We start from the raw sequence: 18,027 nt of genomic DNA, 5'->3' as shown, positions 1-18,027 counted from the left end.
ATCCACTTTCCGTTACATACTCAACGTGCTGCTTCTTTCAAAACAGCTAACAAAACAGCTGGTCTAGTAAAACACCCTTCGTGAGATTTCACTCTATAAGCACAACCCATCAATGGCCTTAAGGGTGGATTGAATCTCCGGGTATTGTTTTGGTTATTCCGCCCAACGGCCACTGGCTTTTTGCTTTCATTTTGTCATAACATACAACTAAATCTCCAACATTATTATTTTTCTGATTGGTGTGCCACTTTGGTCGCATGGTTAATGTCAGTAAATACTCCTTAATTCATCTTTTTAAAAACATTCCAGTCACAGCATGTACTTGCTTCCATCTTTTTCTACTGTTTAAATCTCTTTCATTTGCTTCAGAAAAATTAGCATTCGTTGACAGTCTGCCCAACAGAAGGTGATCTAGTGTAACAGCTGTTTTAAAATCTTTGATGTCGTCGCTTAATGAAGTTAGGGGTCTAGAGTTTGCAATGGATCCCACTTCTGATCGAACTGTTACGAGGACTTCTTCTTCTTTGACTTTCCTGTCTTTCATGATTGCTTTTTATGCTCTTCTTGTTACTTTGACGAGTGATTCCCAAGCATGGATTGAATTTCCATTCGATTTCATGTTTCAACAATTCGCTAGAAATCTTTATTTGATCAAGTTTTTTTGTTCTTTCGTTATTTCTCTTGCAGTTCCAACAAAATTCGTTTTATTATCGCTCCAAAGGACATGTGGGTTGCCTCTTCAGCATCGGAATCTTATCAGCGCGAGAATGAAGCTGTCAGTTCGTTAATATCCGGGTATTTCTAAATGCACTGTTATAGTCGTTAGGGAAGTGAATAATACTCCATAACGTTTACACGTGCATTGTGTGTTGATTTACTACTTGACATTAGTTTCACATACATTGGTACAAAATAGTCAATTCCACTGGATGTAAACTCAGGTGAACCAATCATTGATTCATTCTCAAAGCTATACACCGTGAACATTTCGATAGGCATTTTAGCACGAACTCTTTTCCTCTTATAATCCAGAACTTTTCATGTACAATCGATGTTTGATTTCTTCCACTATGTGCGATGGTGACATGTGCGTGCATGACTATAATAAATGATAGATGATGTTTAGGGGACGGTATAATTTGATGTTTCTTACCGAATACAACATCTGCTTTTTCCTATCCGTCCAACACATCTTAGCATATCATTTACACAGATTGGCCTTAACGGTTATAGTGAACTCTTGGGTGATATGCTGTGCCTATTGATCAACAAAATCCGTTCTTCAGGATACGATATTGTCTGTGCATGCTCCTTTATTTTACCTTTATTGTTATTTGACTTAATAAATTTGCGTTTTAGCTTTGTTATCCAAGTAATGTGACATAACAATATTTATCACGATGAATTAGGCTCCTATTTAATAATAACTGTGGATAAAGCCTGATTTAATGCAAACACAGTATTTTCTTCTTTATCGGTTTCTGTGTCGGTTTCACTGGGTATATTCTCATGATTTACCGGCCAAGTTTTCTCTTGTTCGTACAAAAATTGTTGAGGTACATTCCATTGTTGAACTTTGGACGAAGACGATGTCGCTGATAGGGGTCTTTTGGCTATTCTAATTTAATTCACTCTATGTATGTAAAGGTGGAAATCTCGCCTGCGATTTATGTTTTTTGACACAATTTCGAAATCTGTTCAAAACTTAACTTTGACAATGTTAACATATAACCTTTCCAGTATGGTTGTTTTCAACCAATAAGCGGTTATGGCTGCTTAAAGTTCGAGTTTTGGTATCGTAAGTAAACCCTTCAAAGGCGCTAATCTACTTTCTCTCATGATGAAAGGGCACGTCGTTTTATATCTTTGCGCCGAATCCTTAAGTGAGCTACAGCACTGTAGGCTGTATTTGATGCATCGGAAAACAGGCGAATCTGTAGATTTGTGTCAAATTTTGTAATTCCTAACCATCTTGGAATTTTAACATCTACCATTAATGCCATGAAATGTTTCAACTTTTCCATCTTAACTGTAGCTCTTGTGGTATTACTTCATCCCAATCTAAAGACAGTTGCGATAAAGGTTGTATTATTAACTTATTATTAACTTAGGAAATCGAATGGATGAAGTATTGAACTGAGCAAACCGAGCAAACCTCTGTGTCATATAGTATAGCAAAAATCACCACGAAATCCTCCCCGTTTTTTCCATCCCACCCAACCTTTGACGTCTGAAATTTAGCAGCTTTAAAAATTAAGACGCGTCAACTTTTTTAGGGTTTTATACATTCAAATGTTTTAATGACCGACAATTCAGAAAATGGAAAGTTTAATAGAAGGTAGTCTTAATGAATAAATTTTGGAGTCTTTTTGCTTTTGGTGGCTTTTGGATTTCTTGCTTGCTTGTTTGTTTATTTATTTGTTTCTTTGTTTGTTTGTTTAAGACATATTAATAGACGGGTGGGAAAAATTCTAAAAATACACAAATTTTAACTCTCTATCGTATTATGCAACTGGTAGTTTTCACCGATAAAATAGTTTAAATATAAAAAAAAAATTTGCTTGAACACCAATTTTTTCTTGCAGAGTCAAGAGAAATCAAAACTTTCGTAAAAAATTAATTCTATGTGGATATTTTATTATACCGAGGAGAATGTTATCATTTCAGTATTGCGATATATTTAGTGACATCCGCCATATTACATATGTAACTAAAAACAAACAGAAAACTTGAATGGTGCCCATTCATACGGGGTAACTAGTATGTGTTGAATATCGATAGGCAACTGAGAACTGCTGTGGAGTTGATGAATAAAAGAATTCAGTTGCAGATATATCTCGTTGTTCAAGTTACAAAGTACAAACACCTGTTCAATTCTGTATGATAATTTAAATATTAAACAAACCTCCGTTTCTTATATTATTACGCTCGGATTGAAATTAAGTTTGTAAGTGTGTACCTTGCGCAGAAACAGAAAAATAAATGCTCTCCTTCGTAGGTAAAAAAATAAAAATATTTTCAAGCCAATTATATGGGAAAACAAAAGGTTATTGGAAGTGTAATTTTAATTTAGCAATATTAGTATTGTCATCTTGTGAGATTTACTGTGAAATAACGGGTGCAGCCAATTGATTTGTTTTTTAGTTCTTATTTCTCGATAAATGGAGTGTTGGATAAGCTAAGGGGTTAATGAATTGTGTGCTATGGTGATGGCTGAGCTGAAATTTCATTGGCTATTTTTGAATGCGAAAAAAAAAATGAAAAAGTTCGTAGGTGACTATTTCATTTATTGACGAAAGAAAAAAAATCAAGTAATGATAAATGTGACAAGATGAAAGAAAAATTTCGACAAGCAATTTTTGTGTGTGTTTTTACTATTAATGTAAGTTTTCTTTTTGCTGTTGAAGATTGAAATATTTTTACATCATACGAATACATGTTTCCATCCAGCTATAAGAACAGGCTAAGAACGAACCTAGGCTACCGGTCATATATTAGAGAGCGAAAAAGAAAAAGGCCTGGAAAGCAATTCTTTTATAAGAAGCAGAAAATTTTCAAAAATCTAAGAAGTTCTTATCCTTTCTTATTTTCAGTCTAATTTGTTTTTATTATGTTCTTAAAACGTTGTCTCCAGGGTATTTTGAGTTTATCCAGACGGAGCCCTTGTTTTTGTTTTATACTCACATACATTGCAAATAAATTTGAATTTTTTTTCACGCTTTACAAAAAATGTTTTTCATGTTTGGCTGTGTGTTTTTAGGAAAAATATTACAATTTTAGCCTCCCTATTGCTCTTATTTTTAAGTTTTTCCCAAACTCAATTTTCATATAATAAAACAGTTCTTGTAGTAAATTGTACTTTTTATTATAACCTCGCACCCACGCGGAATTTAAATGGAACAACAGAATTCAACTTTGCGTTTATGTGCCAACATTTTCATTCACTGATTGTAATTTTCTCCTGTCTACAGGTTTCTCCTGTCCTGTATCTGACATGGAAAAAGCGATACAAACGTAACCTTGGCGTAGGACAGTTCATGTGACCATTTTTCAACGTAAAATATATAGCTGCAATAATTATCAGGATTTCTTTTGATAGATAACCCAGGTATCGCCGTCCCCTGATGTAAGAAAGAATAAAAGATGCCCCGGGGTCGAGTTTTTACGGGTTAAGGAGAGTGAGGGGTGACATAAAACTGAAGAAAAGCTCTAAAATGACTACAACAGCTTGCTTGCATGCATGTAATACGGGTAAAATAATAATTTTCATTTTGTGGAAAATGAAACGAAATATTACTTTTAAGAAAATGATAGCTTTACTCTGGACCCACTACATCGCGCGGCAATCTTCGTATAGATGCAGAGCATAAAAACGCGAACAGTCTTGAAATTATACCATTTCTCTGTACAAAAACCGAAAGTGAAAGAAACAAATGCGAAGTTGACTCACCTGACTGGTGTTTGCTTTTCTCACATTTTGTCATTATAACCTATCATAACCAAATATTCTTAATTTTTTATAGGTTGGGTTCATTATTGCAGCAAGTATGTAACTTAATTTCATGTATAGTTGTAGAATATTAACATCCAGTCCAATAAAACTTCAAAACTGGCATTTAAAGCTTACCTCCCACTTAGAAAATTAGAAAAAGTAATCAAAATTTAACTCTACCAATGTATTGTACTAATTACAAAATAATAACAATACTAAATACGAAAATATAAAGAGATTAAAAATTGCCACAGGCTTTTTGTCAGTGTTTAAAACATCTGGAGAAAAATGTTTGAGAATAACTTATAGCTATACGTTTTGGGGTTGTACGTCAACTTTTACAACAGTGGTACAATTTCGCTAGGCTTTATTTTAATGGATCAGAGGAGATTGACTTTGTATATAAAGTCACTTTTTCTTACTTCAACAAGTCGCAAGGGACTCAGAAAATAGTATTTGACTAACTTAGACTGATTACCCAGAATATCAAATGTCAAAAACTTAGCTGGCGAAATGGTACCTCAAGTTGTAAAAGTTGTTGTACCACCCCAAGGTAAGTTATTCTCAAATCATTCATAGCATATTATTTTTTTAAAAAAACATGTTTTGTGAATGAAACAAGTAAAAATGTAAAATTTTATTAATTGGCCAAACCAGGTTGAAACAAAGAGAAAAGGCAGGCTGTCGAATCTAGTTGTTGATAAGATTGAAACATTTTTGATTTATTTGGTCTAATTATTTTAATATAACAACTGTTGGACATTATAAATTCACTGGCAAGATGTCCTGCTTGTGACACGTTTTATGATTTAAGCTCACTTATAGTTGAGTTTAAAGTTCAGGGGCTATGTGTTTAAAGTTACTATGCAGTACCATCACAATTATTAACACAAAGAAAATTACAGCTGATAAAAAAGCATTTAATTAATGTGATAAGAAAATATCACCCTTTGATATTTCATCACGCACACCAAGATAAACAAAGCAAGCAACAAAATAGTAGGTTCTTTACTTTTAAAATCCTGACGATCATACTTTCCTAACAAACGTGATAATACAACTCCACAATAAATAATCATTGTAGTTCCATTGTAAAAACTTAACCAATGAAAGCGTAGCCTATTGCCCTGCAACCTGCATAAATTACATTCGATGAGTTAGATATATCAGAATATACTGAGATATCTATGTGTGAGCTTTTTATTCCAGTTGCAAGGAAAGTATAATTTTAAACTTTAAGTTATGTTACATCTTAACAATACTGGATATCTAATTAAAACAAATTTGCAAAATTTAGGGTAACTTGTGTCTCATTAATTTCCTAAATTAAGCTGTTAACACTACTAATCTTTTCAGCTTCATTTGGCAACCGCAAGACCTATTCGACAGAGTCCAATGGCTTAGTTAATCGAAACTTACCACACTATGTTGGTCAAATAATACCTGATAAATGCATTGCAATTTGTGGGTTTAAAGAAGAAATTTATGCTGGAGTTGACCATAATGGAAATCATTGCTTTTGTGGTTCTTCTGTGGGAGATGCATGTGGATCTGTTAATGACACACAGTGTTTAGAGGTTTGCCTTGTGATATAACGTTTTAAAACATTTTTGTTAAAATTTAATCAACTGTTCGTCATATATATTTTTTGGATGAGCGTTTCAATCTCCTAAGAATAGAAGCAACAACAGGTCACTGCTGACATTATAAAAATTAAAATGTCAGATGTTTTTTATTGTTCTTCTGCCTAAGTGTATTTTTTCACTGGGGAATATATTACAATATTTTCTTTCTTGTTTTTCTTTTTTTTTGGTAAAGTAAAGATAACAAGTTAAAAAACATGTTAATGAAATAGTTTGTTTTTTATTTCAGTAAGTTGTGTCTCCCTAAATTAATGTATGCATTTGGTAATTGCTGACATAAATGCTAAGGTGATATCAACCAGGCAGGAAAATGGCATTGCACATATGAAAAAGAGTTTTGGTATTCTAAGTCATATAATTAGTTTAAAATTACTTCTTGAAGTTGCTATGTCAAAAATACTTTATTTTTTGTTGAGTTAAAATTTAAGGTAAATCTGCCACCACTTTGTTAAATCTACAGCAGGAGTCTAACTTCAAAAATTTCTTTACTGCACCCATATTGATCTAGCTATAGCTTAATTTTCTTTTCGTAGGTATATGCTTCAGATGGCTTATCAGCTGAGTTTACTACTACGCCACCTACAAGTGTTAAACTTTTTGAAGATGTGGCATTGTCTATACGAATATCTGATAATTTACCTATTTATGGTGTCTACATTAATGGTAAAGTTTTAGAGACAAGGACATCTGATGTTACTGTTAAATTTACTCAACTTGGAAATAATACATTAGCAACAGAATTAGGAGGTAAGTGGATATTCTTGTTTTAGCTAACATGACAACTGGTAATTACATGTACTTAAAAAATGGTTTTTGTGCTATGCACTAAATTTTTTTAAGAAACTTATACTACTAGAGCTTTTTTACTATAAAAATAAAAACTTTTAAGAAGGTACACTGCCTTGATATGTCATTTCCCCCCTGCATGTTTTGGAGGAAAGATTGAATTAACTGTAAATTGTAGCTATGCATTGTTTGTTAGATAAGCACAAATTGTAAAAAAACAACACATGTGCAGACTCAGTATATATTATTTAAAACTATACCTTCTTTCTTCCTAATAAGAAATCACATAAGTAAATTCTGGTACTAGAATCACATTACCCGTAAAAACTAATTAACAGGAAATAAATTTTAAGTTATCTACTTATTTTCTTACAAATCTTCAACCCCTCAATTTGGATATCTCTTTTTACTTGTTTTCTAAATACCTAGGTAAGGTAATTAAATAATTAAAACATTTTGACCATTTGAATCTAACAAAATGATCTATGATCTTAAGTCCCAAATCTGCTGTAAACATTAACAATTTTAAATTGTGTGAATGTGGTATACAAAAACAAATATACTTGGATAAACTTCAAAATTGACCACCTTAAAGATTTTAATATGCATGCAGCAAAAAACACATGTCAAGTGTATAAAGTGTTTTTATGAGGGTGCTACATTGGTCAACCTCTCACAAAATTTGGCTTTTTGCATAATGCTACTAATAGCATGCCGTGATAAATAATTTGCAAGTGTGCGGGTGTCCATGTTCTATTGTACACTTCTCCACAAAAAGCCTGCTTGTCTAAATAACTTTTGTGGGCGATCACAATATTCTAGATAATGTTCTAATGCAACTTTTTACCACTTAAAATTTATTGTATATATTTAAAAATAAGAAATGCAAGTTCAAAGCAAACCTGCTTTAAATTTACTAACTTCTGATCTAGCATAATCTGAACCAACTAGTGTAGTTACCATCTTACACTTTCCATCAAGTTCTCCACAGAGATATTTAAAATTCCGCTTGTAGAGAGTTATGGCATGTGAAAAAAAAACTTGTAGAACAAGTTGCACTGAATGGCAGAAAAGATTTCTAGCCTAGATTAAAACAAAAAATGATCTTCTGTTACATTAAGAAAATGAGTATCCATTTAGCAATATGCATTTACATAACTCTTTTTTTAAAAATAAAAATTAGGAAGTCGGTTAAAATCCGTATTAAGGTTTTCTTTTGGGTTTGTCTGCAAGAATAAATAACGTTTTAGATTTTCTTTTTACAAAGGTATTCTAACATTTCACAATTTTTTTAGCATATTGGGGTGCTCGAAGTCCACTTCATTTTGTAATTGCGTATGCTGGAAGCGAACTTATCATTCAGTGTCCTGTAGCATTTGAACAAGGAGTGGAGTTTGAATGTTTGATTCTTGTAACATCGGGGTCAGATCTCACAACAATGACAATCTCCAAAGATGGATCATCAGTTGCTACAATCTCCGATGTTTCAGGTAATTTATATTTATTAATCCAGTAAATGTGCTGTATAACTTTCTTCACTTCTTTAATTTTTTCTTTCAAGGAGACCAATATATAAATTTAGCATCCCGCTCATGTCAAATACTGTACTTATTAAAGTTTGCATAGTTTATTGCTATTATTTAGTACTATGTATAGCGAATCTTTTTAGGTTTACAAAATTATTGTTTCACATTGCTTTTAATGTATTTTTCATATTGTGATCCATTTTTTCTATTAACCTGGTAAAGTGGAAAATTATCTAGGTTTAAAATGCAACAATACTGTGCGTACTAGGCTATCCAAATAAAACTATAACATAATCCTGCCTTTTAGATCCTTTGTATTATCAAATTGGAAGTGACTTGAGAAGTGATCGTTTTCATGACTATTCGCCATCGTATAATTGGACACTTGGATATCCCTCAGCTTACATAAACATCAATCATCAATTTACTTCTGAGGGAGTGGTAAAGGCTTTTGAAGCATACATATCACGTCTTGATTCAGGCGTGGGGTGTGTGCGATTTCTGGTAGGTTATTTTTTGCCGATATTATCATAACGTGAAAGTTTTAACAAGAAATTTTCAAGTGCTGTAAGCTTCACTGATATGTTACTATAATTTATCCTGTCATGCTGGTTCACACTCAGCAAATTTTTCCCAATGTTTATTTTTACAAACAAGTTTAAAGAAATCTTGCACCTGTCTGGTTTTTCTGTAAATCATTTTTTTGTAAATCAATTTTTAAGACTAAAAACATAACAGTTAGCTACTCATTACAAACTAAAGGTGTACTTAGTTAAATATCCCCCAGTTAAAAGAAAAAAACCCAGATAAAAACAAAGTGAGCAAAAATGAACAGATAGAAATACAACTTTATAGTGTTTTACAAAATTTGAAGCAAGAAAGCCTTACTGTTCTTATATCTTAAGACACATTTTGTAAATTTTAAGATAGAGTTGTGATGTGCAATCTGTTTTATCTGCAAATTTTTGTTTACTATCTTAACAACGTTACTGAGGTAGCTAAATTTGTTTTTAGGACAAAATTAGATGAGAAATGTTCTATTGCTGTTAATTTATCTACAACAAAGTTGCAATTACGATATATTTGTGGAATTCACAATCTTCATGAGATGCAAATTTTTGCTTTTCTTGTGTGTTTTTCCCCAAGTGTAAATGACACTTTGTCTGTTTCTTTATTAAAGTTATGTTTTTTAATAAAAATGACATATTAAAACTAAAATATAAAGCAAAAATGAAAAAAAATGCTGATATTTACAGCTTAACATGATTTTCTGTGAAGATAAACCTAATAAAGGCAAAATTACATCGCTGGGCCATTGCCTGCATGTTGTATTACCTTCCGGTAATTCCAAGGAAAGCAAATATAAATTTCTAACGCTTCTTTTATAGTTTATATTTTCATTTGGTTTACCATAATATAATTAATTTTTATTTTGTATATTATTTATGTTTATTAGATACTTAAACCAACCTGTGACATCTCTACCCAGAAGTATTGTCATTCCAAACAGTCTTGCGTGGACTTGGCTCATGAATGTGGTGATGCAAAAGATGACACAGTAACATTTTATTCATCTTCAACAGATACAATGTTTTGTTCCGATACACTTAGATTTACTAATCCAGAAAATTCGTCATGTCTGCTATCACCACCATCTGGGCCTGCTGCTCAGTACGAAATTGTGTATGAACATGAAGCACAGACTAGTAAACTAGGTAATATGCTGGTTATTTGTAACTTGATTTCTATTTCTTTTTGGTATTGGTCTAATATTCATTTTTCTTTGTTTGCCTATGCTATTTATTTTGTACTGCAATTTTTATTGTATTGCGATTGAATGTATTTTCATTTATTTTTACTACCAATGTACAAAAAGAAGTTCAACATTAATTTTGCAAAAAATATCTTATTATAAAATAATCAAAAAATTGAAAGAAAATAGTTGTAGCTTTCCAAGAAAATATCTGGATAACATCTTTAATTCTACGGATATTTAGCCCGCTTCTTAGCTCATCTGAACTCTTTCTGTCTCTCAGACTGGCGTTACACATCCACCTAACCATTCTCATATCATTCCTTTCTAAACAATCAAGATCTACCTGCTTCATTGTCCATGTCTCACTACCGTACATTTTCTTCAAAATTGTTGAAAAAAATGTTAAATATAATACCTTAGCAGGCCATAAAGACAAAAATAGATGTGCATTGACTTATGTTTCTCTGTCAGTAATATGCAAACGTTTGCAATCAGTAGCAGGCCTTTATTGTTTTCTAGGTTCGTATTGATAGTAAAATCTCATAACTTTCCCAATAAGAAAGACTTGTAAATTTCAAATTAAATTGATTAGTAATTATTTTCAGGTAATAATGTGTTTGGTGTATCTGATGTTGTCATGGTCAAACCAGGATATATACTTGGCTGGGTGCCATGTGTTAACAATCCTGGAGACATTGGGTATTATCCTGTTGAGCCTGTATATGATGATTTGTATCCAGTGTATGTGTATGACGAAGTGTATCAACTTAAAGTAGGAGCTGTATTCTCAATGGATTATCCACTGACTTCAACTCTAAATGTGGCGCATATGTTACGTGCATCTGTTTTTTCAATGATTTATTATTCTCAAATGTTCACAGGTAATTTGTTGTACGGTTGTGTTTTTTATAATAAGTGACTAGGTCTAAGCCCTAGTTACCCAAACAGGAGAAAACGTCAGATATTTCAATTCGATTTTATGTTATTTTCACAGGCCATAATTAGCAAAAAATTTGGCTGCCTAAAAAGTTGTTCTTTTTTAAAAAAATCTAGAGTCCCAACAAATTTATGCTATAAACAAAATGCTTAGCTAATGGTAAACATGGCAGATATAAATGTTTTCGATAAAAGCCTTATGTTCTATTGCACACATCAGGACACACATATTAATCATATTATTCCAGCCTTAACCATGCCATCTTGGTATTTCCTTGTTGTCTAAAATATTATATTGCTGTTTTTTGTTCCAAACCTTGCTGATATTGTATAAGCTACATGGTGCTTGTAACAGCAAGGTTCCTAAAAAATATTTAAAATTACTAACTGAAAGTAGTATAAGAATTATTAAATTGAAATATAATGACTTCTAAACATGGAATTTTAAAGAGAGAAGAAAGAAAGGTTTTGCGCTTTATTTAACTTTGCCCTTTAAATATTTAGGTGCAACTGCTAATACAGATTTAGATGTGTCTGCAGCATTAGAATCAACCTTTGATACGACTTTTACTGCCTCTAAGACTGTCAGAATTCAAGAAGTCATTGTTGGTCTCACTGCAGCTGCCAAAGTAGATTCTAACGAAGTAGTAACATTAACACTCGGGCTTAGTACTGGACTTAGTGATGTAACGTAAGTTTTTGTTTGTTTGTTTACCTTTTGAGAGTATAAACTGTTGGATTAAAATTAAAAGAAAAGATTAAATAAGTTTGTTGTTAAACCTTGTACTAGTATTGGTAGGTGCATTAATCTAAAACAAGATTCATTTATGTAATATAATTTTATTCAATGTGTATTTCAACTACTTTTTGTTGAAATATGGTTTTTGCCTATCTGTTATATTTAGAATAGGTTTTACTCAAGTGCACTAAATTCACAAACATTTCCAACATTTTAATTTTTTTATTATTTCGTCAAAGAATTCAAACAACAGCACATACCGGCTAATTAAAACATGTTAGAAAATTAAAGACGTATGACACACCTATTACCTGTGTTGAGAATACTGACTCTGTATAATAAAATAATATAAAAGTATTTTTTCCAAAAGACAAATAGATTGCCTACGGAATAGTGCTATTTTAGTCATAAAAACCTGGAAAATGAGCAATATTGGCAAACGTTTCTAACTGTCAAGTCTAAAAGTTTAAGGCATTTTTTACTTTTTCACATTCATATCATAACAATTCATATATAAGAAAAAAGACACTGTTGGAGTGCTCAGCTTGTCCAGAACATTAATGCTTTTTATCCATATTCATAAAGGCTTGTAACTTTAGCCTTAAACATGAGGTTAATGTTTTTTCTTTTTATGAGATATTCAATTTTAATTTGTTTGTTCTAGTATGCTTTCCCTTTTCCATCTTTGCCCTCTTAAAGATTTGTGTGTTTTTATTTGAAATAATTATTTTAATTCTTATATTATATAATTATTATAACAATTTGGGTGTTAAGCAGCAAAAACCGTAAATTTCACAAGTAGCTGAAGTTTGTTCAAAATTGCAGTCCAAGAGGTAATCCATCTTTATATTTTTTTATGTAACCCTATTATTGCATTTAGATTTTGCATCCACTGGGACATGGAGAAATACAATGGCACATGTGATATAACAACAACATCTATTAACCCTTCAACAGTTTATCCAAGGCCTGGTGTATATACTATATTTGTTAAAGCTTACAACCTAATATCAATGTCAAATGTCACAACTATCGTCACAATTGAAGGATCCATATCTCTTTTGGAATTTATACCATCGCCCATTCCAATTAAAGCTGTTGCGACGAACGAGCCATTGCTGATTGAAGTATTTGGTAGTGGGTTGGGGCCGCTAAAGTTAAGCTTGGAGATCGATTCGTTGAGCGTTGAATACAATGTATCCGTAGCTTCACACTTTTATGCTTTCGCAGATGCTGTATTTAGTGCTCCAAAAGATGTTCTCTCTGTGATAAAGTTAGGCGATAGTAAAGCTGTGGCAGCTTATGGCAGTGTTGAAGATCCCATTGCTCAACTGTCACTTGAAGCTTATGGAATTGCAGAAACAAATGTAAGTTTTCAATATCGAATTGTCCCTCATATGGGAACTAATGTTACATATCGTTGGACATGGAGTGATGGTCATATTGATGAAACGAATGGAACATACAATGTACGAGTCATGAATCACACTTTTCATTATTATGGTAATTTTTCAATTTATATTGAAGGATGGAATAAAATAAGCTATTCGGATCGAAATTACACGTTCACCATTCAAGATAAAATCGAGGGTTTGTTTTTTGTCAAGGAGAACCTAAATACAGAATTTGGATCTATAACCACTGTTGATTTTTATTTAACACAGGGTACTGCGGTAAACTTATGGATTGATTTTGATTTGAAAGATAACTTTGACCTTCCAATTACTACTCCAATAGCAGTTAATATGGATATGTCTGGAACTGCAATTTATGGAAGAGGAGGTATACAGTACCCAAAACATGGGAAGTACAATTTGACTATACATTGTGAAAATTCTGTGTCAACCTTGACAATATGGAAAGATGTCTATATCCAAGAACGTATAACCAATTTGACTGTGCAGATTGAACAACAGCATTCAGGTGGATTACTAGATTATGTTGAGGTCAATGAAACCTTGACAATAATTGCAAATATATCAACAGGAATTGATGTTACATTTGTGTATAATTTTGGTGATGGAAATCCACCATTAACCACCAATGAGACCTCTGTCAGTATTTCTTATTCTGAATGGAGAGTAAACCCACCATACATAGTAGAAGTTTCTGTTTTTAATGAAATCTCCAGGGATAATCTTTCAATTCCTATATTTGTGCAGAAACCAGTGCAAAATATGACTGGATTTGGAGTGACTGCAACTTCAACCAACTCTACATACCCGTTATCCATGACTCTAGATATTATCAGTGGTGATGATTTCTCTTGCGGTTGGAATTTTGAAGATGGATCACCATTACATTCTGTGGATTACCCTTCCTTTTTGGAAAGTAATGTTGTGAAACACATTTTTCCTCCAGGAGAGTTTGACGTTGTGACGAACTGTTCAAACCGTTTATATAATGTTACATTAATAACAACTGTTTACTCCTATCACCCTATTACTGATTTTGTTGTTGATGTTTTTTCAAAGTGTGACAATAGCGAGGTACTAACAAAAGGAACAGGAAAGTATGAAAATACTTTTGATGTAGATTGTGAAATTGTGTTTTTCACAAGCGATCAAAAGGGAACTAATGTTACGTACATATATGACTTTAACTACGTTCAAAAAAATGGTAAGACACCAGTCACTTCCACCCCAGAAAATAGCACCAGTCACAAGTTTGTGTTTCTTGAAGATGACACGACCATTCTTGCAGTTAATGTTCTAGTACTAGCTAAAAACCCGATTCAGGAGTTTCTAAAAGCTATACCTCTTTTAATAATTAGAGGCATTCAAAATGTTACCGTGGAAATTGACGATACTATCAATAGGATTGGCATGCTAACTAATTTTACAGGTTCAGTTTCACAAAAAGCACACCAACCATGTTATGCAATAGATTTTGGCGATGCTGATGAAAAAGGTGCTGATTATAAGCCTCTTTTGTTTGGCCATTCTGATTGCCGGTCGAAACAAGAATATATGTTTCATTCATATTTGAGTGTTGACCTATTACCTGATGTATTTACTGCTATTACATCATACATGTACAAATCAGTCAAAACTTACATTGTGACAGTTACAGGAACTAATGACGTGTCTTCAGTTTCCACAACAATTGAAGTCAAAATCCTTGACCTACCATGTAATGCACCAGTTGTAGCATGGGATAGTGCAATGGCTGATGAACCAGGAAAGGCACAGACTCTTTCATCCTTTTTCAAATGTCGAAAATATAATATTTTATCAAAAGCTGTTCGTGACTGCCAGAAAAAAACTGCAGTTATTAAAAGAGAGTGGAATCTGCAATTGATTACCTATATAAATGAAACTGGTGATATCATTGTAAACAAAAGTATTGAAATACCAGGTTGGTTTATATTAAAGTACTTAAAAAACTTAAAAAGATGCCTTTTTTTTTTTTTTTTTTTGACAATAACACATTTAATTTAAATTGTTAAATTTTCCAGGGTGCAATATTCTGAGAAAAGACATATGACAGAGTCCAAGAAAATTCTTTTTAATAAAATCTTGCATTAGTGTTGAGTAATAAAACAGATTTATCGTCATGCTTTATTCAAATAAACGTTGAGGTTAATTTATTATGAAAGTTCCTGTTGCTTTTTATGGTGTTATTATTAAGCTTGCATCATTTTCTTATCTGCTATAGCTTAAAATTTATATTATAATGCCGTATACGTCTGTTCGTCCGTCCGTCTGTCTGTCTGTCACGCAAAATGGTAGCTTAGCTGCGACGGACGAACCCGTGGATTTTTCCACGGGCTAAGGACTAGTATATTATATTTTTTTATTATCATGATTTTTTTTCAGGAAATGATACACGACACATTATCTCAGAAAGGCAACTTGACTATGGACTTTACCATATACAATTGAAATTTAGCATGTTTGATTTGGAACGAAACATTGTGCTAGATGGCACAGATATTGAACTAAGTGGATATTTTGAAATCAAGAAATGTGATTTAATTGTTAATATTTTGGGTGGATATGGAAGAGCTGTGGGACAGGGAGGTAAGGCACGTACTGTTTTAGACAAAAAGGTTTGGGTACAGAATTACCCAAAAGAACTAACTTTGGCAGAAAAATTGTATTTAGCGGTAACTAATTTTCATGAAATAAGCAGTTCTCTGTTTTTTTCAGTTGTTTGACTTGTAAAGATTAATTTGGAGAATCTGCTAAAAGCATTGGTTTTTAAAACATATTTCTGTAGTAGAAATGATAAATACTCATGAATGTTTTGCAGGAATTTGTTATCGTGAATTAGATACTATAAAAAAACTTGTAGGCATTAAATGTCGTACAGGGAAGGAAAAATGCTAAATCTGCAAAATGTTTTTTGTACAACATATGAAATCTTATTTCTCAATTACGATTTTTTCCTGCCACATTAGAAACTGAAAGGCACTATCTTTATTTTACATTAAGTAATACATGCAAACCAATTATTGATATACGTGTTCAAAAATTAGCAACTAGAAGATATTAAAATGTTTTCCTCACTTTCAGTGTTATAAGCCCATCTTATCACTATTAAGCCCCCATCGGTATTCTCCTGGTTGAAATGTCACATGACCCAACTTTCAGTTAAGGAAAGACATGTACGTTTCATGGTCAAAGGCTCACAGAAGAAGCTGAAGGGTCTGAATTAAATTAAGCTAAACTAGCAAAACTCTCCTAAAACTGCACAATGTGACAGATTTAAAGTAAGAAATCAAAGATTCTATGACAAATTCTTTCCCTATTTTTGAAGAGGTGACTGCGTAAACAGCGTGTTGTCCCTCAAATCATAATGGCCACTCTGAAAAATATGAACTTGTAATGGTTTAAAAGTATCACGTGACAGGGAGAATATGTCTAATATTAGTGTACACATACAACTGCTTTAACAAAAAGGTGGAAGTGCATACCAGTTCAACATGCAGACAGAGGTTAAGCCTCTTTGTTCTCAAAACCGTCATTATAGCTCATCAACTTTATTCATAAGCTGTCCACAGTAAAATTTGTTAACTATAGTCCTTTTGTGCTAATCTCAGTCTATTGAAAATATAGTTATTATGTTTTTTTATCATTTCCAGGTGTCATTAATATTAATGCGTCCCAAAGCACTGATCCTGATATGGAGCCTAATACACCAATGGGGTTACATTTTGACTGGTTCTGCAAGCAGGATAATTCCAAAGATGAAAATATAGAAAACGAGTATTTCCCAGAAAATTTAGACGATGCTCCAACGTTCAACTATCCAGAAAGTCCAGACCCTGCTGCAGGAAATGCAAGTATATCAAGAGCTCACTTCAAAGGATGTTTTGGTCAAGGTCATGGCCGGCTTATTGGTGAAGGTTTGTACTAAATATATTTCTCTTCAACACACAACAACATTATTCAGTCTAAAATCTGATTTATTGCAGAAAGTGTATGAATAATATCTACAAATTGCATATCTGCTAATTTGAAATATTTGAATTTAAAGCTAAGTAATTCACCTTCTTTACTCAATTTGTTTATCATGCCCACAAAAACTTTGTTGAGTGACATTATGCTCGATTTATGTTTAGATATGATAAAATGTTACTTCCAAAAAAATATTTTTTTAAGCAAAGCAGGCAGAGTTAAAATTTCCAGATTTTGTCAAGCTAGGCAGGGAGAATTATAATTTCAAATGGAAGGAAAACATTGACTAACCGAAGTAGAATATTTAATTTCACTTACTAAACAACCCTTTCTTTCAAGTGATTTTTGTGACTTACATTTGGAATATCACAAGGCTTGATTTAAAGTTCGCTTTTCATTAATTACAAAAAGTATTAAACAACAGTTTTGACTTTAATGGGAACACATCGTTATAAACAAAGTGACGCAAGAGATGTAGCACAATATGTGGTTCTTCTGTACAATAACTTTTGTACAATTGTTATGGATTTTAAAGGAAATCAAGTTTAAGTCTCCCCTGCAGTTTGCTTATTAAGAATTAGAAGTAGGTAAAACATAAAAGTTAAAAAAAAATCCTAAATGCTAGCAGCTATTAGATAAACTTATGAAAAACCATGTTACAATACAATTTTATTGCTGAACAAGGTGATGATGTCTAGGATAGCAGACACAAGATAAACGTTAGTGATGCTCAAAGTAGCTTCTCAT

General features: G+C 32.4%; 1 protein-coding gene across 1 annotated transcript in view; it reads left to right on the top strand.

Annotated features, from left to right (window-relative positions):
- The first annotated feature begins 3,286 nt into the window (after window positions 1-3,286).
- LOC130648710 (uncharacterized) overlaps window positions 3,287-18,027 on the top strand; it is a 34,107-nt gene continuing 19,366 nt past the window's right edge. The window contains exons 1-12 of the mRNA XM_057454781.1: window positions 3,287-3,382; window positions 4,524-4,545; window positions 5,849-6,069; window positions 6,669-6,882; window positions 8,217-8,411; window positions 8,755-8,951; window positions 9,904-10,162; window positions 10,809-11,084; window positions 11,644-11,830; window positions 12,759-15,235; window positions 15,697-15,900; window positions 16,965-17,228. Of these exons, the coding sequence (XP_057310764.1) occupies window positions 3,332-3,382; window positions 4,524-4,545; window positions 5,849-6,069; window positions 6,669-6,882; window positions 8,217-8,411; window positions 8,755-8,951; window positions 9,904-10,162; window positions 10,809-11,084; window positions 11,644-11,830; window positions 12,759-15,235; window positions 15,697-15,900; window positions 16,965-17,228 (4,567 nt within the window). The 5' untranslated portion in view covers window positions 3,287-3,331. The remainder of the gene's footprint in view (window positions 3,383-4,523; window positions 4,546-5,848; window positions 6,070-6,668; window positions 6,883-8,216; window positions 8,412-8,754; window positions 8,952-9,903; window positions 10,163-10,808; window positions 11,085-11,643; window positions 11,831-12,758; window positions 15,236-15,696; window positions 15,901-16,964; window positions 17,229-18,027) is intronic.

This window comes from Hydractinia symbiolongicarpus, chromosome 7 (assembly GCF_029227915.1).
Source record: "Hydractinia symbiolongicarpus strain clone_291-10 chromosome 7, HSymV2.1, whole genome shotgun sequence".
In the NCBI taxonomy this organism is placed as follows: Eukaryota; Metazoa; Cnidaria; class Hydrozoa; order Anthoathecata; family Hydractiniidae; genus Hydractinia; species Hydractinia symbiolongicarpus.
This window is presented reverse-complemented; position numbering and strand designations above follow the sequence as displayed.